The 26,246-nt window shown below is 34.7% G+C and overlaps 3 protein-coding genes across 3 annotated transcripts in view; all 3 read left to right on the forward strand.

The window, feature by feature from the left end:
* Positions 1-26,246, forward strand: part of LOC141401064 (uncharacterized) — a 105,912-nt gene that overhangs the window by 26,238 nt on the left and 53,428 nt on the right. The gene's annotated exons all lie outside the window — the stretch shown is intronic.
* LOC141401065 (uncharacterized) overlaps positions 1-26,246 on the forward strand; it is an 81,675-nt gene that overhangs the window by 26,142 nt on the left and 29,287 nt on the right. The window lies entirely within an intron of this gene.
* Positions 21,606-26,246, forward strand: part of LOC141401063 (uncharacterized) — a 66,350-nt gene continuing 61,709 nt past the window's right edge. The window contains exon 1 of the mRNA XM_073980891.1: positions 21,606-21,715. Within this exon, the coding sequence (XP_073836992.1) occupies positions 21,700-21,715 (16 nt within the window). The 5' untranslated portion in view covers positions 21,606-21,699. The remainder of the gene's footprint in view (positions 21,716-26,246) is intronic.

Below are 26,246 nucleotides of genomic sequence, written 5' to 3' on the forward strand. Positions count from 1 at the left end.
TTCATGATTGCATTGAAGAACTTCTTGTTTTTTCTTTTCTTCTTAATTCGCGGTTTACACTTAAATCCGCTTTCGAAATTTCATTTTTCTGTAGCTGATCAAATATACCTTTTAGCTTTCTCTTTCTATTCTGGCAAATTATTAAATTGTCTATAAAAGTGTTCGAACCCAATGCTGGTACACCGTTACTAAAACTTTGTGCGTCTACATTGTGCGTTCTTTTCCCGGAACTACACACAAAACAATTTCTCCTGTCACTAACTTCAAGACATTTAGCAATTTTAGGTTCACATACGCCACTTTCTTCGATGTCAATTGCCATAATTGATTGCACAAACATGTCCCTATTTTCATCATTTGATCTCTCTTCAACTAGTTGATCTTCGCTTTTCTGATGAGGACGGGTTGCCACGCGCTGATCAAAACTTCCGCATCCATAACATGCTCCAAAAGCATTCTTCGGCTTCTCACAATCTGTTGCCATATGGCCCATTGTATTACAATTGAAACATTCAATGTTATTGTCTTCATTTCTTTGGAATACTCGTCTCGTATACATCGATTCCGGTTTCTCCAAATTTATTCTTGAAAAGGCTTGCAACAGTTGAGATCTGTCCTTATAACATTGAAGGCTTGCCTGTATTTTGAGCTGCTTATCGGGAATACCGTCTATGATACAATCAATCAGTTCATCGTCTGCGATATCAATGTTGTTAGCCAGTAATATTTTGTCATCATAATAATCTATAAATGATTCTTCATATTGCCATGTTCTCGCTTCAAACTTACGACGCAACGAAAGTTTGTTTACCTTCACGGAGAAAACATCTTTAATTTCATTCAACAAAACATCGACATCTTGGGTAACAAAATTCGGTTTGTTGTGTAACCACTTCTGGGCCTTTCCTTTTAGTTTGCTCAACAATAGAGCCTTTGCGGTCTTCTCATTCACATGATAAACTTTGAGGATTCCCCGGAATTGGCTTACCCAAACGTCAGGTTGTACAACCCCATCATAATCAGGGATAATATCCTTAATGGTTCCAAACATCGGATTTATTTTCTCACCATCTCTATTTCCAATTCCAAACTGCTTCACGCAAAATTCTTTTTGTCCAGCACGTTCAAAATCAGCACTTCTTTTTTCATATTCCATCACTTTTTTCAAAAACTCTTTCTCACGTATCAGCAGTTCCTTTTCTTGCTTCAAAAGTTGCAGCTCCTTCTTCAAGATATTAAATTCTACAGCTTCATTTCTGTGTTCTGCTATTGAACCATTCTGATGTACTTCTTCGATTCTTTCTAAATTCTTTGCAGATTCAATTGATTCCTTCTTGCCTTTTCCATAATCCTCAGCAATCTCATTACGTTCATCTTCACAAATATTTTCCGCTTTGTCCGCCAAAGATTGTGCAGTAATATTCTCCATTGCAAACGAATACAAAAATTTTTGACAGAAAAAAAAAATTCGTTCCCACTTCTGAAAATTGTAGGCCGTAATAATTTAAACACGTCTGTTCCGTTTAACCAATATTCCAAAACTGAATATTTATTTATTTTCATTTGACATATTTTAGAATGTATACATTGAAATAAATTATAGTAGGCTAACTCATATATAATAATATTCAAAGTAGTTTATATAAGACTGGGTAACAAACGAATAGAAATAACAAGTTCAAATAAGATATAAATAGGAATAACAAGTAAGGTATATATTGCACAAACTACTACACCATCAACCTACGTCAATCCGTTCGGATGCTAGAGTGATTTCCACAGACGGACAGACGGACGGACATTGCTATATCGATGTAGAATTGCACGCTGATCAAGAATATATATACTTTGTGGGGTCTACAATGATTATTTCGAGTAGTTACAAACGTAGTGACAAACTTAATATACCCCCATCCTATGGTGGAGGGTATAAAAATATAAAGCCTATTTTCATCTCGGTTGTTCCCTATATATTCTCTGAAATTTTCAAAAAACATCGGTTTAGCCGTTTTTGAGTCTATGCGGAACATACAAACATGCACACATTGTCTTTTATATATAAGATTTTACCCAAAAGTTTTGGTCCATTAAACCCGCTAATAATTATCTGATCACCATTTTAAATTGCAAGCTTATTCTTTGTCTCAAACTCAAATCATTCTTAAAATTTCGCTCCGATTGGAATATTACTGCGATCTACAGGACAGCTTCAAAGTCGGGTAAAAATTGTGGGTTTGGTCCATTTCACACCTTTCGATCATAACTAACATCTAATGGGGTCACTTCTGGTCGTTACCCGACCTCTCCACAAAATTTCGTTATATTCGTCCAAAATTGAGGCCTGGAGTTTTATTACAATTGTTAATGGATGGACGGACACGCATAGCTAGATCGCTTTATCTCGTCTAGATATGAAAAAATGGCAAGGGGAGGGGGTCTACGACGAATACTTCGCGATGTTAAACGAATATTGAACAAAACAAACTTATAATACCCTTTCCACATTGTTTCGTAAAGTATAAATATTTTATTTTAAAAACGTCCGTAAATTGTAGGAAAAGGTCGTAAGTCCCTACAAAAATACAAAACTGTACAAGCAAAAGGTCGTAAGTCCAAAGACATCCAATTATCTCCCAAACGCGATGGAATTTTATCAAACAAAATACAGGTATTGAAGCGGAATAAATAAACGAAAAATACTGCCTTTACCACCATAATAAAATCTTTAATACAGAAAGCGCTGGAATGTTTTTTCTTCCTCCTGAAATATTTATTGAGAGGGACTTACGACCTTTTCCGACGGAGCAGACGATATGTTATGTTTTTAAATTTTTAGAACTGTTGAGGTGGGAACTTGTTATACCCTCAGCATTTATACTTTCATACGGGCAAAATGTGCCTCATCGAAATAATGGTTTTAGACCCCAAGTATGTTTGGACGAAATGAGTTTCAGACAATTTGGAGTCGATTGAGCAATGTCCGTCCGTCTGTCTGGCTGGCTGGAGCGCACGATAACTCTCGAAAGGATCAACCGATTCGATCCAAAATTTGGCTTTCGTAATATTTTGTCCAAACTTAGGTTAAGTTCGAAGATGGGTTATATCGGTCCACTCCTTCCGGTACCTCCCCCACAAAAGTTCGAAAATGTCCGAAAATTTTGCACGTACGATAACTCTTAAAGGGAGTAACTTTGCAAATCGTGAAATGTATACCAGACTTAGATTAGTTTCCAATATGGACTCAATCGGTCCACTCCTTCACGTACGTCCCACACAAAATTTGGGATAAGTTCAGTTTAGGACCTGTTCTCGAATCGCTTTGATTTTTGTTTCAGCAAGTTGTATTCACTGCCCCCCATACGACGGTACAGGTTTCATCAGGGGCAAGTCCACACTTCCTGAGAAATAGCCTGAAAGTTGCAAAAAAACCCCTATGACACCGCGTGAGGTGGTTGGAGCGCACGATAACTCTCGAATGGATAAACCGATTCGATCCAAAATTTGGCTTTCGTAATATTTTGTCCAAACTTAGTTTAAGTTCGAAGATAAGCCATATCGGTCCACTCCTTCAGGTACCTCCCCACAAAAGTTCAAAAATGTTCGGAAAAATTGTTCGTGCGGCAACTTTTGAAGGGAGTGGCCGAATTGGTCCATACTTTACACATCTAATATATCTACCAGATATAGATCAGGTTCAAATATGGACTATATTTGTCCACTCCATCCGATACCTCCCACACAAAATTTCGGATAAGTTCGCTTTAAGACCTGCAATCGAATCACTTTGATTCTTGTTGAAGAAACTTGCATTCGCTATCTCAATTACGATGGTAACATTTTTTTCAGTGGCAAGTCCATACTTCTTGAGCAAACAGCCCGAAGGGTGCAAAAACCCCCTGTGGCGGTCGGAGAGCACGATAACTCCCGAACTGTTCACCCGATTTGGTCCAACATTTGGTCTTCGTCATATTATATCCAAACTTAGTTTCATGGGGCAATACCGGTCCACAATTTCCAATTCTTCTACCCAATATTTAAAAATGTCACTAAAATGCTAGGACGATATCACTTAAATGGGGCACCCAACTTGATCCAAACTTTGGATCTCCTAATATTTTGTCAAAATTTTGTTTAACTTCTAAAATGGCCCATATCGGTCCTCCCTAAAAGGTACCTCCCTCACAAAAATTCAAAATTTGTGTCTTAGTGCAGTTAACTCCTAATCCACATTTTTGTCAGCAAGTTCAAATGCCCAAAAAGGGCCCCGAAATACTGAAGAGACTTTAAATACATTCTATCTGTCCGTAGGTGAAAGTTTCACTTCACATTGGCTGAGGGTATATATCTGTCGGCAAGCCGACTGACACTTTTTTACTTGTTTTAATTTTTAAACACTTCATATTTTTATTTTATTTTATTTTGCTCTCTACGGGATTTGATCATGCGAACTTCTGATTTGTAACCAAACACTACTACACACTCTGTTTTTTTTTATTTTGTCAACAACAATATCGCGTGCCGACGGTGAGCGTTGAACACACAACTCTCGGATTTGTAGTCGGTCACACACGATCTGTGCCACCATACTCATAACTTAGTAAGGAGAAATGTAAGTAGTTATTTTTGTTTACATTACTTTGTAATGGATTACATAATGACTAAACAGCGGAGTCCTATGCAAATGTATATATGATTAGGATGGTCGTAGTAAGTAAAAATGTGTCAGTCGGCTTTGGCGACAGAGATATACCCTCAGCCAATGTGAAGTGAAACTTTCATCTACGGACAGATCGAATGTATTTAGGGTCTCTTCAGAATTTTGTGGTCCTATTTGAACATTTGCTTAGGATTAGGAATTAACTGCACTAAGACACAAATGTTGAGCTTTTGTGGGGGAGGTACCCTTAGGGAGGACCGATATGGTTCATTTTAGAAGTTAAACTAAATGTTGACAAAATGTTAAGAGAACCAAAATTTGGACCAAATTGGTTGCCCCATTCAAGTGATATATTCCTAGCATTTTAGTAACATTTTTTAAATATTGGGGAGAAGTTCCGGAAGTTGTCGACCGGTATTGCCCCATGAAACTATGTTTGGATAAAATATGACGAAGACCAAATGTTGGACCAAATCGGTTGAACAGTTCGAGAGATATCGTGGCAGCCACATATGGTGACATAGGGGTTTTTTAAGCCTTTCGGCCTGTTTCCCAAGAAATATGGACTTGCTCCTGAAAAACTTTTACCGCCGTAATGGAGGTAGCGAATGCAATTCGCTTCAACAAAAATCAAAGTGATTCGTGAGCAGGTCTTAAAGTGAACTTATCCGAAATTTTGTGTGGGAGGTACCAGAAGGAGTAGACAAATATAATAAATATTCGAACCTGATCTATATCTGGTAGATATATTAGGATGTGCAGAGAATGGTTTACATCGGTCACTCTCTGCGCACACTTTTTCCAAATTTTGGAACGAATTGGCAGATCCGTTCGAGATTTATCTTGCGCTTTAACCACTACACACGGTGTCATAGGGATTTTTTTGCACCTTTCAGGCTATTTGCCCAGGAAGTATGGGATTGCCCCTTATGAAACTTGTGCCGTCATATGGGAGACAGTGAATACAAGTTGTTACAACAAAAATCAAAGCGATTCGAGAGCAGGTCCTAAACTGAACTTCTCCGAAATTTTGTGTGGGAGGTACCCGAAGGAGTGGACCGATTGAAGTAGAAATTTCACGATGTACAAAGTATGGGCCAAATCGGTTACTCTCTTCAAGAGTTATCGTGCATACAAATTATCCGAACATTTTCGAACTTTTGTGGGGGAGGTACCGGATGGAGTGAACCGATATAACCCATCTTCGAACTTAAACTAAGTTTGGGAAAAATATTACAGTCTTCTTTCTGTCCGAATTAGCTATAATTTGGCATTTAGGGTTCCTAGTGGTCAAAAAACGCATCTACCGAAAAATTATCTACATATGTCCATGATATGTTGTAGTCTCCATATAACAGTACCGCCCGATTTCTGGTATTACGACGTATTTACTACATTTTCACACCGAATTAGCCGGAAATGTTTTGGAACAACCTCCATATAACGCTACCAACCGTTTGGATCTCATTTAACATTTAGGTTTCAAAGTGGTCAAAAAAACGTATCGCCCAGGAATTGCTGACATAGGGCCATGTTTTGGTATAATCCCATAAAACGGTAGCACCGATTTCAGTATTTTTAAGTTTTTGGACAATATTTAATATGATTTGGCTGTTATGGTTCCCAGTGGTTAAAAACTTCTGCATCAGAAATTGTGGACGTAGGTCCACGTTGTGCATAAATTTGACCGAATTAGCTAAAAGTGGCTATTTGGGGTTACCAGTGTTAAAAAAACGTTTTCACATAAAATTGTGGGCATTGGTAATTTCGTAACAGATAGAAATCTTAATATTACATATGAGTTCAGAATATTTCATGGTGGAGGGTATAGAAAGTTTGGCCGGACCGAACTTAACGCTTTTTTACATGTTATAAATCATTTCACTGTCATTGCTTTATGTACTTCTTTGTAAAAGTGTGATGTTATTTAAGTGTTTCCATCCCTGACATATTAATATTTCAACAATTTCCGAACAAAACATAAAATTACTTCAGCACTTTTATGTTGTAAAACAAACAACTCAGAAAAAGTGAAATTATTCTTGTATTGTAGTATGTTCTGAGGTCTTTTTTAATGACTTATGACCTCATAAAGAGACACTTCTTATGGACATAAACCAAAGTCATAACTTACATTCATAATACAATATGTTTTTTTGTTTTTAAAACAGAACCTCATATAACTGGTTATTTTACTGTCACAGTTAACATATTCTTTGTTTATAATGTGTTATTTTCATTGTTTTTGTTGTTGTTGTGATGTTTAAAACGAAGAAAGTCTAGTTGATGTAATTATCATTGTGATTGGCGTGTTAATCTAAATAACTTAAAAAGACATGTACATGTATGTAGGTAGATATGTAAGACATTTTTGGGAAAATTAAGCGGAAATAATTTCAATGAATCAATTCCAAAAGTGCATGTGTTGTTCGTAATACAGTGTGTGTTCCCGTTCACAAAAACTTATAAACTTTTCAAATGTATTTAAGAAAACAACATCAAAATTGCAAAACTTTTTAATTCTAGCAGCTTCTGTGACATAGTAATTATTTGTATATTTACATATGATGATATCTGAGTGAAATGAAAAAGGTGATTTTTGATTTTCTTTATTTTTTACTCTGTTGATTTCAAAACATTTCAATATATTTTCCGATTTTTTGGATTAACGATTCCAGAGATATTGCGCCTTGAAAAAATCGAATTCTGTAAAAAGTATATGCAAAGAAATAGTTATAACTTCTTTAATATTGGTCCAAATAGAAACATTTTGTTTGTATTTTTTTGGTTTTTTTTAGAAGCAAATTTTGCACACTGTGCTTGCGTGAAATTTTTGCCATTTAATATTTAAAATCAATTTTTAGCAAAGTTGCACTCTTCGATTTTATAGAATGTTTTTGTATTAAAATGCGATTAATTACAAAAAGTTGAGGTCCTATTTAGTAGTGGGTTTCGAATAATTACTATTTTTCTTATATTTTTAAATTTCGTCATTACAATTTTTCCTTTATACCAGTGTAAAACATCTGTTACTTTACCAAAAAAAAAAAAACAACAAATAATACATTTTTTAACATTGGTTTTGCTGCTTTATTTAGGAATTTATCTTAAACATATTAAATTGCACCCAAGCCCACTGTGCAAAATTCGTTTCTATTTCTTATTAGATAGCAAAAAAAAAAAACAACAAGTAAAAAAGCATTAAGTTCGGCCGGGCCGAACTTTTCATACCCTCCACCATAAAATATTCATTCCTGTCCTCAACTTTAAGTGAGTACGTTAAAATGTCAGATAATGTACATAAAATGCTTCATTCGGGAGGCCCTTTTTTATGGTGCCTATATCTAACTGTTGACAATTTTTGGTGGGCTAGAAATTGGGAGGTACTGTTATATAGGGGTTATAATAAAACATGGGCCTATGTTGACAGTTTTTGATGGGAGCTTTTAATGTCAAATAATTCCTAATTCGTACATAATCGGTACATAACGTGGGAACTTCAAATGTCATTAACAGCTAGTTCGAAAGTATCTGGGCTATACGAAAATATGAACTTAAACGAACAATTTTTGTTGCAGAATTTTTGTTGACTTTTAAATTTCAAATTACAGAAAGTTCGTCCAAAAAAATCCTTAAAAAATCGGGAGGTTTATTTTGGGGCTATACAAAAACATTGACCTACGTTCGGTTAAACATTTTAAGTAAAATCCTCAAAGTACCGAAAATCGGGAAGTTTCGTTATATTGGGGCTATGTTGAAAATTGTTGATGCAGATGTGTGGTGACCACTACAACCTTCAAATGCCAAATTACAGTTAGTTCTGTTAAAAATTGTAGCTAAAATTGCCAAATTACCGAAAATTGGGAGGTACCGTTACATGGGAGCTATATCCGAAAATGGACCTATGTTGACAATTTTTGATGGAGAGGTGTTGTGACCACTAAGAACTTCAAATATGAAATTACTGCTAGTTCGGTTTAATATTGTAGCTAAAATCATCAAATTACTGAAAATCGGGAGGTACCGTTATATGGGGGCTTTCTGACAATTTTTGGTGGAGAGGTGTGGTGACCACTAAGAATTTCAAATGTCAAATGTTCAAATTACAGATAATTCGGTTAAGACTTGTTGGTAAAATTCTCAAAATACCTGAAATCGGGCGGTAACATTATATGGGGGCTATTCCAAAACATGGACCTATGTCTACTAGTTATATAAATTTATTGACATTTAAGAACCCTAAATGTCAATTGATAGCTAAATCGGTCTGGAAATGTAGATGAAAACGTCAAAATGCCGTAAATCGGGGGTACCGTTATATGGGGGCTATACCAAAACGTGGACCTAGGTCCACAACTTTTGTTATATAAGTTTAGTTACACTTAAGAACCCTAAATGTCAAATTATAGCTATATCGGTCTGAAAATGTAGCTAAAAACGTAAAAATACCGTAAATCGGGGGGTACCGTAATATGGGGGCTATACCAAAACGTGGACCTATGTCCACAACCTTTGGTTATAGAAGTTTATTGACATTTAGGAACCCTAAATGTTAAATTATAGCTAAATCGGTCAGAAAATTAAGCTAAAAACGTCAAAACACCGCAAATCGGGGGGTACCGTTATATGGGGGCTATACCAAAACGTGGAACCTATTTCCACAAGTTTTGTTATATATTTTTATTGACATTTAACAACCCTAAATGTCAAATTATAGCCAAATCGGTCTGAAAATGTAGCTAAAACCGTCAAAATACCGCAAATCGGGGGGTGCCGTTATATGGGGGCTATACCAAAACGTGGACCTATGTCCACAACTTCTAATATATAAGTTTATTAACACTTAAGAACCCTAAATGTCAAATTATAGCTACATCGGTCTGATAATGTAGCTAAAAACGTCAAAATACCGTATATCGGGGGGTACCGTTATATGGGGGCTATACCAAAACGTAGACCTATGTCACAACTTTTGTTATATAAGTTTATTGATACTTAAGAACCCTAAATGTCAAATTATAGCTAAATCGGTCTAAAAATGTAGCTAAAAACGTCAAAATACCGCAAATCGGGGGGCTATACCAAAACGTGGACCGATATAGCCCATCATCGAACTTGACCTGCCTGCAAACAAAAGACGCATTTTCCCAAAATTTCAGCGTCCTATCTCCATTTTTGTGGATGCTAGAGTGATTACCACAGACGTGCTCAGATCGCGTGCTCAGATCGACTTAGAATTTTACCCCTGATCAAGAATATATATACTTTATAGGGTCGCAAATGAATATTTCAATGCGTTACAAACGGAAAAACAAACTTAATATACCCTCCATACTATGGTGGAGGGTATAAAAACAACAAGTGAGCAAAGGCTATAGTTGGGACGGGGCGACCATGTGATACCCTACACCACTACCCCTGTGCATAAGCTTTTCACTAGTTAATATTTCATTTAGGGAAAATAATCCGACTACAACCAAACAAAACATAATATGCCTCTTTCTCTCTGGGACCCCATACGCAAACAAAATTTCGTCCGATCAAAATTGCGACCTGTAGCGTGATTGCAAAAAAAATGGAAGAATTGGATGCATTGCCGCCTATTGTGGTATCTCCCTTATAAAGGTAATATTTTCTTCTTCCATTGACAGGCTTTGCGAAAAAATTCCTAAAACCTAAGTTGGGTAATGACGGCATTTGATTTTTATACCCTACACCACTATGTGGTAAGGGGTATTATGTGTTAGTGCATTTGTATGTAACATACAAAAGGAAGCGAGATAGACCCATAGTTCCTTCTAGGGATATACATAGAATCACTTTCTGAGTCGATTTATGCATGTCCGTCCGTCCGTCCGTCCGTCCGTCCGTCCGTCCGTCCGTTCGCAACATACAGGTCGCATTTGTTGACCGATTTCGCTGAAAATTGGGGAATACCATTTTTTTAGCCGTCGGAAGATCAAGTTCGAAGATGGGGTATATCGGTCCACGTTTTGGTATAGCCCCCATATAACGGTACCCCCCGATTTACGGTATTTTGACGTTTTCAGCTACATTTTCAGACCGATTTGGCTATAATTTGACATTTAGGGTTCTTAAGTGTCAATAAACATATATAACAAAACTTGTGGGCATAGGTCCACGTTTTGGTATAGCCCCCATATAACGGTACCCCCCAATTTGCGGTATTTTGACGTTTTTAGCTACATTTTCAGACCGATTTAGCTATAACTTGACATTTAGGGTTCTTAAGTATCAATAAATTTATATAACAAAAGTTGTGGACATAGGTCCACGTTTTGGTATAGCCCCTATATAACGGTACCCCCCAATTTACGGTATTTTGACGTTTTTAGCTACATTTTCAGACCGATGTAGCTATAATTTAACATTTAGGGTTCTTAAGTGTCAATAAACTTATATAACAAAAGTTGTGGACATAGGTCCACGTTTCGGTATAGCCCCCATATAACGGTACTCCCCGATTTACGGTATTTTGACAGTTTTAGCTACATTTTCAGACCGATTTAGCTATATTTTGACACTTAGTGTTCTTAAGTGTCAATAAACTTATATAACAAAACTTGTGGACATAGGTCCACGTTTTGGTATAGCCCCCATATAACGGTACGTCCGATTTGCGGTGTTTTGACGTTTGTAGCTACATTTTCAGACCGATATAGCTATAATTTGACATTTAAAGTTCTTAAATGTCAATAAACTTATATGACAAAACTTGTGGACATAGGTCCACGTTTTGGTATAGCCCCCATATAACGGTCCATTAAAGTTCATATTTTCGTATAGCCCAGATACAGTATGCAAAGTTCATATTCGTACACCCCTAAAAAATTAATAAAATCGTTATTAATTCCATATTTTATGTGCAAATATGAAATAATTGATGGGAATTACCATAACGAAGAAAGATTTAAGAATAACAAAACAAATTTTTAATTTATTCCGTCATTTAGGTATAGATGGCGCCTGTGTGGGTGGCAAAGTTCGTATTCGTACACCTATAAGCACAATATATTTGGTGTTTTTAATGATTTTCAAAGCAAAATACCACAGATTTTTCACCAAGTAAAAACCAAAAATGTGTTTACTTTACCTAAGCCGGGATTACGTTTCTTTGCATTTCTAAACGCTGACAACATTTATTTTCATATAAGACCTCGAATATTGGTACAGAAGGACTGCGATTACCTAATTTCGTCCAAAATTCGGGAATAAATTGCAATAGTTAATCATATCTAGCACATTTTTCTTAATTATTTCAAATATTCGTCCGACTTTTTATTCATGCAAAATTTTTGATAAAATTACCGTTATTTTTACATATTTCTATAGCAGAGGCATTCCAAAAGAAGAAAATAACAAAAATGTGCGGTATTTTGCTTTGAAAATCCTTAAAAACTCCATATATATAGTGTTTATAGGTGTACGAATACGAACTTTGCCGCACAGACAGGCGCCATCTATACCTAAATGACGGAATAAATTAAAAATTTGTTTTGTTATTCTTAAATCTTTCTTCGTTATGGTAATTCCCATCAATTATTTCATATTTGCACATAAAATATGGAATTAATAACGATTTTATTAATTTTTTTAGGGGTGTACGAATATGAACTTTGCATACTGTACCTCCGAACTAGCTGTTAATGACATTTGAAGTTCCCACGTTATGTACCGATTTTCGATATTTTGAAGATTCTAGCTAAATTTTTTAACCGAATTAGGAGTTATTTGACATTAAAGGCTCCCATCAAAAACTGTCAACATAGGCCCATGTTTTATTATAACCCCTATATAACAGTACCTCCCAATTTAAGGTATTTTAGGGATCTTAGCCACAGTTTTTGCTTGAACTAGCTGAAATTTTACATATGTGGTTCCCAGTGGCCACGAAATTTGGCCACTTCAAATTGTTAAGATAGGTACATGTTTTTTTGTAGCCCCCATATAACGGTACCTCCCGGTTTTAGGTATTTTAACGATTTTCCCCAAATAGGGCTCCAATTTGCCATTTGGAGTTTAATGAGTTCAAAAAATTTACTTTAATGTTTGTTTTGGGTTATTAAAAAACTTCTTCACCAAGAATTATGGACATACATATGTCCACGTTTTGATACAGCCCCGAATTTTGGTATAGCTTCCATATTAATTAAAAACTAATTATTCCATTTTTACATATTTCGACTGGTGTAGGGTATTACATAGTCGGCCCCGCCCGACTTTGGTCTTTTCCTACTGGTTTTTTTAAATAATATTTGTTTTACATTTTAATTATCAATTCCATGAAATGTTTATGTTCTCACCTTAGGCGTGCTGAAATTTAATTTGATACTTATACAAGTTGTCGCTTTATGGGCGTATAAAACCGTTTCATAACATTTTAATTATGTGATAATTACACAAGCATAACGAGTGGCATTTTTGTGTTGCATCTGTATATAATATCGCTGTTTTACATAATTTGATTTTAGTTTAATTGATTTTATTACAATTTCAGGAAATCAGGAGCACAGTGGTCCATAGTTTTCATTTATGCTATACACACCATAAATGAAACAACACAATTCGAGTATGAATGGGAGGAAATTTTCCCAATATTGTCCAGTCAAAATGTAAATGCCTGTAAGGGGGGAAAAATTGGGCTTTGTCATAAGATGTTATGGCCTGATAACCTCCATTGAAATCATGTGTGTAATAAAAGTTATTCGGGATCAAAAGTATGCCCTCTACCATAGTATGGAGGATATATAAGGTTGTTTTACCGTTTTTAACGGATTGAAGTAATCATTTGCGACCCTATAAATTATATATATTCTTAATCAGGAAAAATTCTGTGTCGATTTGTTGTAATCCCTCTAGCGTCCACTTTAATTGAGCTAGGATGCAATATTTTTGCACCCGAGTGTCTTTCTTCCATAAGTATGCCAAGTTCAAAGATTGGCTATATCGGTCTACGTTTTGGTATAGTATGGGTCCTAAAGGTATCTTTTGATTTTCTGTATTTTGGGGATTTTAACTACAATTGTTTGGTATGGCCCCGATATAAGATATCTCCCGGTTTTCTATGTTTGGAGGATGATAGCTATAATTTTTAGCCGAACTAGTCGTAATTCGCCATTTGAGGATCCCAGTGGTTAAAAAACATCTCTTTGTTTTGGTATAGCCCTCCATATAACGTACCTCATGATTATCGATATTCTGATGATTTTAGCTAAAATTTTTGATCAAACAACCTGTATCTTGACATTGGAGGTTCCCAGTGGCCACAACATTTCTCCACCAAATATTGTCAAAAGGTCCATGTTTTGGTATAGCCTCATATAACGGTATCTCCCAATTTTCGATATTTTGAGGATTTCAGCTACAATTTTTAACCGAACTGTAATTTGTCATTTGAGGTTTATTGAGGTCACAACACCTCTCCATTAAAAATTGTCAATTTGAGTCCATGGTTTGGTATAGGCCCCATATAACGGTACCTACCGATTGTTGGTATTTTGAGGATTTTACCTACATTTTAAAGGTACCCAAAATTTCTCCACCACAAATTTACAACATATGGGCACAACTTTCTTCTTTCCTTTTGAAAAATTTTAATTTTAAGTGTCAAAACCCTTGATATAGTCCTTACTTTTTACGAGTACTATGCTGAATAATAGGCACCGTTAATTGGCAAATATACAGTTATACAATGACAACGTTATACAGTTATACATAGCGTTTCTCAACTTTTTGTTTTATGGAGTTAGTCGATGTGTGCACTGAGCGGCTCATATGTAGGTCCACACTTTGATATAGCCCATATATAAAGGCATTTGGGGTATCCGTGGTTAAAAATTATCTCCACTTAACTTTAGGAATGGAAAGAAAACAAATTATTCCATTCTACTTCAGAATATTTTATGGTGAAGGCTATAAAAAGTTCGTCGCGGCCGAACTTAACGATTTTGTTTTAGTAAAAATTCATATAACACCGCTAAATATTCGTCGGAGACCCCCAATGTGGTATACCAATCTTCATATCTCGACGAGATAAAGCTTATATCTTTGTTCCTGAAAGACACATTCATCTCTCGTGGGTTATATTTGGAAGACGATCTCTTGACCTTTGCACTGATGTCGATTACGTTGATGTACGGGATCAGATAACAGAGCTACAGCCTAATATATCCAGTTTTTTGTTTGTAAAGTAGTAATTAACACTCTAGAGGTCGTAAATATAGCTCAATAGTCACGAAATTTTGCACGAGGTAAGAGTTTAGGTTGAAGAAAATGCCTATAATTTTGCATGACGATCTGATATTACTTAGCGGGTGACATAGACCATTACTTTTGTATGAGAAATATACAAATTTTATTTTTGGTCCATATATCAATTCCTGGAGGGCATATACCGGCAAAGTAGCCTACATATGGGAAAATAACTACTGACCTTTCCCCTGATGCAAATTGCAATAATGTGTCTGCTAGATAACGGGCCTACTGCCTAATATACAATGGGTTTTGTGTAGAGAACCACAATTTCCTCCCATGCTACAAATTGTCTCTATCATGACAGAGAAATTTTCAGTTCAGTTGTCAAATTGGATTTTTTATACACATATTGCAACATGGCAAATCCTGTTTTATACCTCAGGATTTAGGGTAAAGAGGATACAAACAAATTACAACCAAAGATGTGTCTAATCGAAATAATGGTTTTAGACCCCAAGTTTGTTTGGACGAAATTCGTTTCAGACAATTTGGAGTCTATTTAGCCCTGTCCTTTCATCTGTCTCTCTTAATGTCTAGCTGGCTGGTGCGCACGATAACTCTCGAACTGATCTATCGATTAGAACCAAATTTTATACTTCGTTATATTATGCCCAAACTTAGTTTAAGTTCGAATATAGGCTATATATGTAGGTCCACACCTCCTCCAAAAAAGTTAAAATTTTTTTTCGAAAAATTGTTTGAACGATAAGTGGCGAAGTGAGCAATAGATTTGGTCTACACTTTCCGTATATTATTATTATTCCTTCCAGATATAGATCGGGTTAGACTATATCTGTAAACACATTCGGGTACCTCCCACACAGAATGCGGTTAAGTGAAATTTAAGTTTTGAATTTCTTTTCAGCAAATTTTCCTTGCGGCCAACTCTACGATGGTACAATTGCAATGGCAAGTCCATACTTCCTGAGACTATGACCAAAAATGGCAAATCCGCAAGATAGCTCTCAAGGGGATTTTCTGATTGGTCCAAACTTTGCACATCGTATTATTCCATCCAGTCATGTACAGGTTGGAATATGGACTATATTGGTCCCCTACTTCGAGTATTCCCACACAAAATTTGGGAAAAGTGCAGTTTGAGGACTCGTATCGGATCTATTTCAATTTTTTGAAGAAGGTTCTTTTCATGGTCCCTATTGCAAAGGTACAATTTTTCCGGGGTAAGTCCATACTTAATGAGATAATAGTCCAAAAGTTCCAAAAACACCTGCCGGTTCCAACTAAAATTACAAATCCGTAAAATAATTCTTATTTTTTTTTTTTTAAATCAGAAGTTAGTTCTCTAAAATTGATTTGGTATAGCCCCACATTACGATTCCTAAAGATTCCGCGTATTTTGAAGAAAACTCGTGATATATAATCAATATATTATTATACGGCATATTTATTGTGTTTGTTTCTTCTTTCGGTCAGGGACTGAGCTTATATCATCGTTAGCGCAGCTGATTTATACAATCTTCTTTAGTGTGTAATAGAATATGAATAATTTGGGATTTATAAATTTGTTTGAATTTCTACCGGTATGAAATATATTTTTGATATCACAATATATACCCACAATGAACTACAGTCGGACCTCGATTATCCGTGATGGTCGGGACCGGAGGCATTACGGATAATCGATTTTCCCGGATAATGGAGGCAATGCTTTTATGCAGCTTTTGAACATATTTTGAAGTAAAAATGGTATAGTATCGTACAATAATATGAAAATCTGCATTTTTTTTTAAGTTTGTTGCGGCAATCCACCAAAATTTTAAAATATAATTAATATTATCATCATCAGATTCATCTGGATTGACTTTGCCCCATGGTTTTTGTGATATCATAAATACACATATCTATACTTATAAAAGAGTTCAGTAATGATGACTCACTGACTCACTGACTGACTGACTGATAATCACCGCCCAGGCTAAACAGCTGGAGCTAGAATCTTGAAATTTTGGGTGAGGGTCACTCATGGTCCGAATAGGTCAGATAAGGCTGGGTTTTTGGAAATTCGAACTAGAACAGTACGAAAAGTACTAAAAGGTACTAAATATGGTACCCTTTGTATTAGACAAACGCGAAGAGCTAGAATTCTGAAATTTGGAATGACGTTCACTGATGGAGAGTTAGAAAGGTGTACCAAAGGGTTTTTGGAAATTCGAACTATAAGTGTACGAAAAGTTCTAAAAGTTACTAAATTTAGTACCATTTGGTATAACGTGAACGGGCAGAGCTAAAATCTTGAAATTTGGAATGAAAATCAAGGTTTAGAAGATAAGTTGATATTAGGAGGTGGTTTTGAAAATGTGTACTCATGTGTTTCGTACACAGTACTAGTACTAAATAGTACTAAATTTGGTCAAATGTGAATTTGGGCGAACCGATAAAGTTGGAATTCTGAAATTTGGAATTACTATTACTGTTGGAGTGTAGGTTTGAGATATGGAGGTAGTTTTCGAAATTCGTACATATGGGTACGGAAGGTACTAAATAGTACCAAATAAGGTCCAATTTGGATTTGGGGGAACGGATGGACCTGGAATCCTGATATTTAGAACTAGAATTGCTGTCGGAGTGTAGGATAGAGGTATTTTGGAAATTCGTATTTTTGGGTACGAAAAGTACTAAATGGTACCAAATTTGGTACAATATGAATTTAAGTGATCGGATAGAGCAGGAAAAGTGAAATTTGAAATTATGATTACTATTGGAGTGTGGGATTGGGATACTTGTGAAAATGTGTACTTATGGCTACGAAAAGTACTATATGGTACCAAATTTGGTACAATTTGGAATCCTGAAATTGGAAATTAAGATTACTGTTGGAGTGTTGGATAGAGGTAGGTTTGGAAATTCGGACCTATGGGAACAAAAAGTACTAAATGGTACTAAATTTGGTACAATTTGGATTACGGTGATCGGATGCAGCTGTAATCCTGAAATTTGGAATTAAGATTACTGTTGGCGTGTAGGATTGAGATAGATGTGGAAATTCGTTCTCATGGGTACGAATAGTTCAAAATTTGGTAAAATTTAGATTTGAGTGAACGGATATAGCTGGAATCCCGAGATTTGGAATAAGGAGTACTGTTGAAGTGAAGGATTGATAAAGTTTTCGAAATGTTTAGTTATCAGTGGGAAAAGTACTAAATGGTACTAAATTTAGTACAATTTGGATTTCAGTGATAGGATACATTTGGAATCGTGAGATTCGGAATTTAAATTCATGTACGAGTGTTGATAGAGGTAGGTTTGGAAATTCGTACTTTGGATACGAATAGTACTAAATGGTACCAAATTTGGATTTGAGTGATCGGATATATCTGGAATCCTGAAATTTGGAATTAAGGTTATTGTTTGAACATAGCACTGAGATAGTTTTGAAAATTTGTACTTATGGGTACGAAAAGTACTAAATGGTACCAAAATTGGTACAATTTGGATTTGTATGAACGGATAGAGCTGGAATCATGAGATTCGGAATAAGGATTACGGTTGGTGTGTAGAATTGATGAAGTTTTTGAAATGTAGTTATGGGTACGTAAAGTACTAAATGGTACCAAATTTGGTACAATTTTAATTTGTGTGATCGGATACCTTTGGAATCCTGAAATTCGGAATTACTGTTACTGTTAGAGTGTTGAAAGAAGTAGGTTTGGAAATTCGTACGTTGGATACGAAAATTACTAAATGGTACCAAATTTGGTACAATTTGGATTGCGGTGATTGAATGCAGCTGTAAACCTGAAATTTGGAATTAAGATTACTGTTGGCGTGTAGGATTGAGGTAATTGTGGAAATTCGTACTCATGGGTACGAATAATACTAAGGTACAAAATTTGGTACAATTTGGATTTGGGTGAACGGAGATAGCTGAAATCCCGAGATTTGAAATAAGGAGTACTGTTGGAGTGTAGCATTGATAAAGTTGTGGAAATTTTTAGTTATGGGTAGGATAAGTACTAAATGGTACTAAATATAGTACAATTTGGATTTCATTGATAGGATACCTTTGGAATCGTGAAATTGGGAATTAAAATTGATGTTGGAGTGTTGATAGAGGTAGGTTTAGAAATTCGTACTTTGGATACGAATAGTACTAAATGGTACCAAATTTGGATTTGAGTGATCGGGTATATTTGGAATCCTGAAATTTGGAATTAAGGTTATTGTTTGAACATAGCACTGAGATAGTTTTGAAAATTTGTACTTATGGGTACGAAAAGTACTAAATGGTACCAAAATTGGTACAATTTGGATTTGTATGAACGGATAGAGCTGAAATCCTGAAATGTGGAATTAAGATTACTGTTTAAGTGAAGAATTGAGGTAGTTTTCGAAAACCTTACATATGGGTACGAAGAGTACGAAGTGATACAGTTTGGAGTTGGATGAACGGATACACCTGGAATCTTGAGATTTAGAATTACGATTAGTGTTTTTATTTTGTATTCCAGTTAGTGTAGGATTGAGACATGTCGTCGAAATACGTGCTATAAGTGTACTCAAATTGTTGGGTGTAGGGACTGTGCTGGAATCTGTATGTTTTGGAGTTAGAGTGAGTATTGCAACGTTTGTCTCGCTGTTAATGCGTTAAGGTGAGATAAGGCTGATCTTTTTGAAAATCGAACTAAAAAGGGACGAACAGTACTAATATAAATATTGATTAAAATTCGCCATTTTCATATTATATATTGTTATTTGTTTTTATACCCTTTCCGCATACGAAGTAGCGGGCACTTTGCTAGTTGTGTAATATGTACGGGAGAATTTCCAGTTTTTGTTTTGTTTTTACCTTTTGTTTGCTTAATCAAATTAATTGGAAAGTGTTCTTTTAATGCCGGGTAATGAAGTTTATAACGAAAAATAGAGGAAATGGATCAAAGTCCAACATTTCTTTTCTATCACGGATAATGGAGGTTCCCGGATAATCGATTCACGGATAATCGAGGTTCGACTGTATTTTCGAAATATGTACCCTGAAAAGCACAAAACTACATTATCAAGCATATTTGAGGTACAAGTGCAAAATTTTAGGACGATAGATCTTCAATAAACTCACAATTTTCCCAAATATCAAATATCAGAGATATAGAGAAATATATATATATATATATATATATATATATATATATATATATATATATATTTATTTTAGGTGTATTCCAAAAAGGAACCTGATATTCAAAGACAATTTGAAGATGTAGCAGGTGGGGCTAATCAATGTGAATTTTCCAATTTTCGAATATTTTGTACAAATGTATAATTTATACAATTGTTCCACAAACATCATAGTAGGGACAAGGGAGGCTTCTCTTATATCAAAGGATTCATATTTAGTTATTGATATGTGACCTAGTTTTTATCGCCGAGTCCGAATGGCGTGTCCTAAGTTGCCATTTGTAGAGACGTTTTTCATGGCTGAAATACTCAGGAAATATCGCCCCGGCTGAGGTTTGAACCTGGGTCCTCTCCAACAAACAGACAATGTTGTCGAGATCTCAGCGTTCTGAGCCACTGCCAATGTATCATATCAACAAACTAGTCGACATGATATCCAAAAAACTTCAAAAACTGAAGGCATTACAATTTATGAAGGAAACCTCCCTTCGATTGTATATGTGTATGTATTGAGAAAATGATTCCTAGACAAGACTTCAATAAATACTTCATAATTACAAATTTGTAAAAATGTTTGTATAAATAGAAGTTATTAAAATCAGCTATTGTCTTCTAGCCATTAGCATTCAAATACGCCTGATGAGCCTGGCTTAAACCACCAGGCGAAACGATCGTAGCGTAATGGTTGAGTGTGTGGTATTTCGCTAGAATTCATTTTTCAATACAAAACTCCTTAGGCCATGTTAGCTCGATTAATCCAATTAATTAATTAAAAACTTCATAAATAATGGCCTTCGTCCTAAACAGACAATAATAAATTAAAATTACTAAGGGGTATTTTGCCACCGTTGACAATTTAATGGGAATCGAACCCGGACATTCAGCGTGCAAGGCGGTTGCACATAGCTAATTCCTACAGGTTGTGGTCTGGGTTTTAACTTGGTCGACCCCGTCCGACTATAGCCTTTGCTTACTTGTTTCACCTGTTATTAGGTCTTCTCCCCTCCCCCGCACTTTGCAAATAAATGTGAATAAATACGTTATACCCTCGACCACAGTGCGTCATTTGATTTTGTGTATTATTTTTGTATGCATTACAGTTATTGTCCTTCACAATGTTGGCAGGTATCGTTTGTTTGTTGTCATATCGTCATTGTATGGTTACAATTTTAATTAAAAATCAACGTGAAAAACAATAACGTTTAGTATAACCTGTTGCTAAGCTACCTGTTGACTATTTCCATACATGGATAATAAAACAAGTAAGCAAAGGCTATAGACGAAAGCACCGAATGTTGAATAATACCCTTAAAATGACTTACAACAAAATTCAGAAGAAATTTACTTCACCATTTTACTTCCACCTCCCAGACAATGACCCAGAAAATTTGTCCATAGTATAATAGAAAACAAAATAAATTGACACATTTTTAATCATTTTAAAAGCCTTTTTATTCTCATCAAATATTGAAATAGCATTTGCATTACCAAAGTACAACATTTTTTGAATAATTTATAAATTGTACAATAATAATCACTGCTGTTCACAATTCATTGAAAACTCACTACAATTTAGTGTATTTCTACGTGCGCTTTTGAAAACAGACGAGTATCGGATATCTTCAAAATTAAAAATGTTTTTAGTCTTTGGTAAGTTTGAAAATCTATTTAAAAACAATGCTGTACTACGTACAGCAAAATTTTGGTATTAATGCTTGTTTGGTAATTAAGCTAATTATGCTTACTCCTCAGTTAGGATTCTTGTTTATTATCTACAACCAAAAAAAGCATAGCAGTTGTTATCGGTCACATTTTGTGGTCGAAATGTCCACATTGAATTTAATACAGCCTTTTGATCAAAATTAACCACTGATTTGGTATTGACAAAAGTGGTTGTCATATATACATATATATGGTAACATGGGGCGCCTTCGCCACGTTTTTGTTCAAAATGTTCTCATACCGACACCGTTAAAGTTTTTTCAAATATTATTTTTGGTACAAATATTAGCATATCTTGACTATAAGTTTTGATATATAAATGTTTATAATTTTGTTTTTAAAATATTATTTTTGAGAATTTACAAAATGTCTAAACAGTGGCGAAGCCTCCCCACCAATGGGGCAGGTTCGCAATCGATATTGAACAATCTCCAACGACTCTAGAACTGTAATTTACTATACTTCTTCCTTAAATATCAATATTATGCAAAAAAGGAACATGTTTTCTATTGAATAATTAAAAATGATTTTAAAATTCATAAAAAGTAACCGATTCTTGCAGTTAATTGAAGTGGGTACCTTGAATTTAGGTACAAAAATCGTAATATAACTAAAACAAGAAAAGTTTAGGATAATATTTGATTTTAACTTCCCATTATATTGTGGTATATCTATGGTATAAAGAATTTAAGTTAAACATGACAAATTTCTAACATTAACCCACCACACCCCTATCATGGCGTAGGCGCCCCACCCCTTACATATTTCATAATATTACTATATTGACAATTGCTATTGCTTTTTTCATACGAATTATTGGGATTAATATTCTTTAGTAGTTGTCTTCTAATGGTATAAAATTGTTTTTGTTCAAAATGCTCTTATATCGACACCATTGAAGTTTTTCCAAATATTATTTCTGGTAAAAATATTAGCACATCTTGGCTATAAGTTTTGATATAAAAATGATAATATTTTTGTTTTTAAAATATTATTATTGAGAATTTACAAAATGTCTAAAAAGTGGCGAAGCCTCCCCACCCATGGGGTAGCTTCGCCATAGACATAGGACATACATCAACGGACTCTAAAACCGGCATTTACCATACTTCCTCCCTAAATATCAACATTATGCATAAAATTAACATGTTTTCTATTTAATAATCAAAAATGATTCTAAAATTTACAAAAAGAAACATATTCTAGCCGTAAATTGAAGTTCGAACCTTAAATTTAGGTGCAAAAATGAAAAATATAGCCAAATTAGATAGGTTTAGCACAATATTTGATTTCAACTTCACATTATAGTGTGGCACATCAATAGCATAAAGAATTTAAGTTACACCGAACATATTTCTCACATTAAGCAACTACACCCCTATCATGGCGTAGCCGCCCCACCCTCTACATAGTTCATAATATGAATATATTGACATTTATAATTACTTTTATCACGCAAATCAATTGAATTTATATTCTTCACTAGTTGTCTATTAACCAAGGTACATTTATAGAAGGTAGAAGTGACAATCAGCTGTATTCGTACTTTTTTTGTAAATTTAGTTTTCAAAATGTAATAGGGTCTACTCATGAAATTTGAAACTTCGAAATTTGCCTCCATAAAATACTGTTTTTCTTCCTAAACTTGTAGTAAAAATGACCTACGACAGTTCTGAATGCTTTATATTTACATTGTCATTCAAATTTGTTCTATTTTGGAGGATTTTCAAAATGTATTTATGTTTTTCCTGAGGACATTTTTGGAACGACCCTATTATTCAATATTATCTTTGACAATTAATTTTCAATACCAACAATGTTGTTTTTGTAAATTTGTTAGTTGTTGTAATTCATGCACATACCTTCTATAAATTTACCTTGCTATTAACGGTATAAAATATAATTTTGATACCACAAAAGGTATACATGATATCACAAAATATTTATACCATGAATATTTTTCGTAACACCCCAAAAACATGAAACCGCGTGCATCAGTAATCAAATATTTGATAGAAATGCCAACTTTTGGGAGGTGAAAGATCTTCGTTAAACTCACAATTTTCCCTTTAACGGCATTTCTCTAGAAGTTGTAGTTTTTAAGAAAATCGGCGCTGGCGAAGGCGCCCCAGTGGCGAAGCTGCCCCATGTTACCATATATATCTTAATAAAACCAGCAAAGAAAGGATCAAAATCGGGCGGAACCGCCAATATGATACCCTACACCACTGCGAATATGTATAAAACATGGAATAATTACATTACATGATACAATTACTGAAGGGAAACAATAATGAAAGTACAGTCACGTCACACAGTGGGAAAAAATACAGGACTAGCGGTCAGAAAATAAAAGTCAATGTTTCACTGTATGTTTATCAATTATTTGGATAATAATAGCTTTATATTGACAATTTTACTCAATTTATTGATATATTGGGTAAAATTTTATTATATATATACTAGCAGACCACGCGTTGCTGCCCCTTCGTAATGAGTTTTAATTACAACTTTTTATGTAATTTATGCTTGACAACATGGTAGAATAATAAAAGGTAACCTCATTTAAAAAAATCGTAGATACATCTCTGGACCTATAGACATGCTCAATTACAGACTAATTGAACGTATCCAACCCTGCATGACATGAATAAAAACAAAAACAACTTTTGTTTATTTACATTTATTTAATGTACATTTTTTTGAAAATGGTAAGTTAAATACATATAAATAGATTCTGTGCGAAAAATACTGAAATTCATAGCTATATATTTTCTTAAAGTGATGAATATGGCGAATCTGGTCCTGCTATTGGTGAAAAGAATTATATGCTAGTAAGGAAGTGCCTACTCAACATACAAAAAAATGAAAATTATGGTATCCAAATCTGTTCAAGACCGCCTCAAGAACCAGACACAAAATTGTTCTTAAAATGTCTGATTACTAAATGTCACAAAATAAAGACATTCCCTACCTATGTGTTGTTGGATAGTTCCTCCAATAGGGATTATTTATTTATTTAGACAAACGTACATCAAGTTGCAAGATCTGTATCGGATAACATCTTCGGTCACCTCCCACGTTAGTAAGGAAGGAAGTAGTAAGGAAGTGCCTACTCAACATACAAAAAAATGAAAATTATGGTATCCAAATCTGTTCAAGACCGCCTCAAGAACCAGACACAAAATTGTTCTTAAAATGTCTGATTACTAAATGTCACAAAATAAAGACATTCCCTACCTATGTGTTGTTGGATAGTTCCTCCAATAGGGATTATTTATTTATTTAGACAAACGTACATCAAGTTGCAAGATCTGTATCGGACAACATCTTCGGTCACCTCCCACGTTTTTTTTTTTAATTTTTACCGAAGGTGCTCCTTGTGGTCCAGTTTACATCAATGTTTTTCGAGGGCTAGTCCAGCCTACCGACAGAATTCTCCAAAAGCTCTACAAATCTTAATCTGGCTACTAAAACGAATGGTGGACACGAACTATCGAAAAGAATGACTGATATTGGCCCAACATAAAAAATTCTCTCAATCTGGACCTTAAAAATAGAGCAATTCAATCCCGCACTATTTGTATTATAAATAAAACTTATTCCCAATTTATATTTAATTTAGTATTTGCTCTTTTATTTTATTAATTTTATTTTTTGAAACAAAAGTGCCAAATATGTATGTGTGTCATGATATACACAACACAAATATAGACAATGTTTGTCAACACTGTTTTGACAATGAAATGTTGTCAAAGCTTTAATTTAGAAAAAAATTTAAACATATGATTGCATAAGGTTACCTTTTTTAATTGTACCATGGCTTGACAATTCAAAAATTGGTATTTTCTACCTCACTTCTTCGGTCCATTGTCAAACCGAGGAGAATTTTAAATGTATCTACAGATTTTGTCTATAACCTTTCTGTTCTCATACGGACTTTGTCGAATTTTTTCGCCAATTGATGCTGTTTAGGATTTATTATCATCCATGTCCCTTGTCTTTTTACTAAAGCCATCTAATTATAAAAGTTAAAAAAAATGTTTAAGTCAAATTCTCCCGCCTCTTGAGACTTATACGTTTTAGTTTTTCATGGCTGATGGACCTTTTAAGAAAATTTGTAAATATATCGCTTTTCTTTTTGTCGACTAAAGGACTTTTGTAATGTTATTTCTTCAATATAATTCAATTTCATGTAAAGTTTTAATAATGTTCCCCCTCTTTCCCCCTAACGATTTTTATACCCTCCACCATAGTATGGATGGTATATTTGTCATTCCGTTTGTAACACATCGAACTAATCATTTGCGACCCTATAAAGTATATATATTCTTGATCAGGATAAAATTCTGAGACGATCTAGCCATGTCCGTCCGTCTGTTGTAATCACTCTAGCGTCCGCAATAATTGAGATAGAGTGCTGAAATTTTGCACCCGAGGGTCTTTTTTCCATAGGCAG

This window comes from Musca autumnalis, unplaced genomic scaffold, assembly GCF_047663935.1.
Source record: "Musca autumnalis isolate F117 unplaced genomic scaffold, ASM4766393v1 scaffold_4, whole genome shotgun sequence".
Classification (NCBI taxonomy): domain Eukaryota; kingdom Metazoa; phylum Arthropoda; class Insecta; order Diptera; family Muscidae; genus Musca; species Musca autumnalis.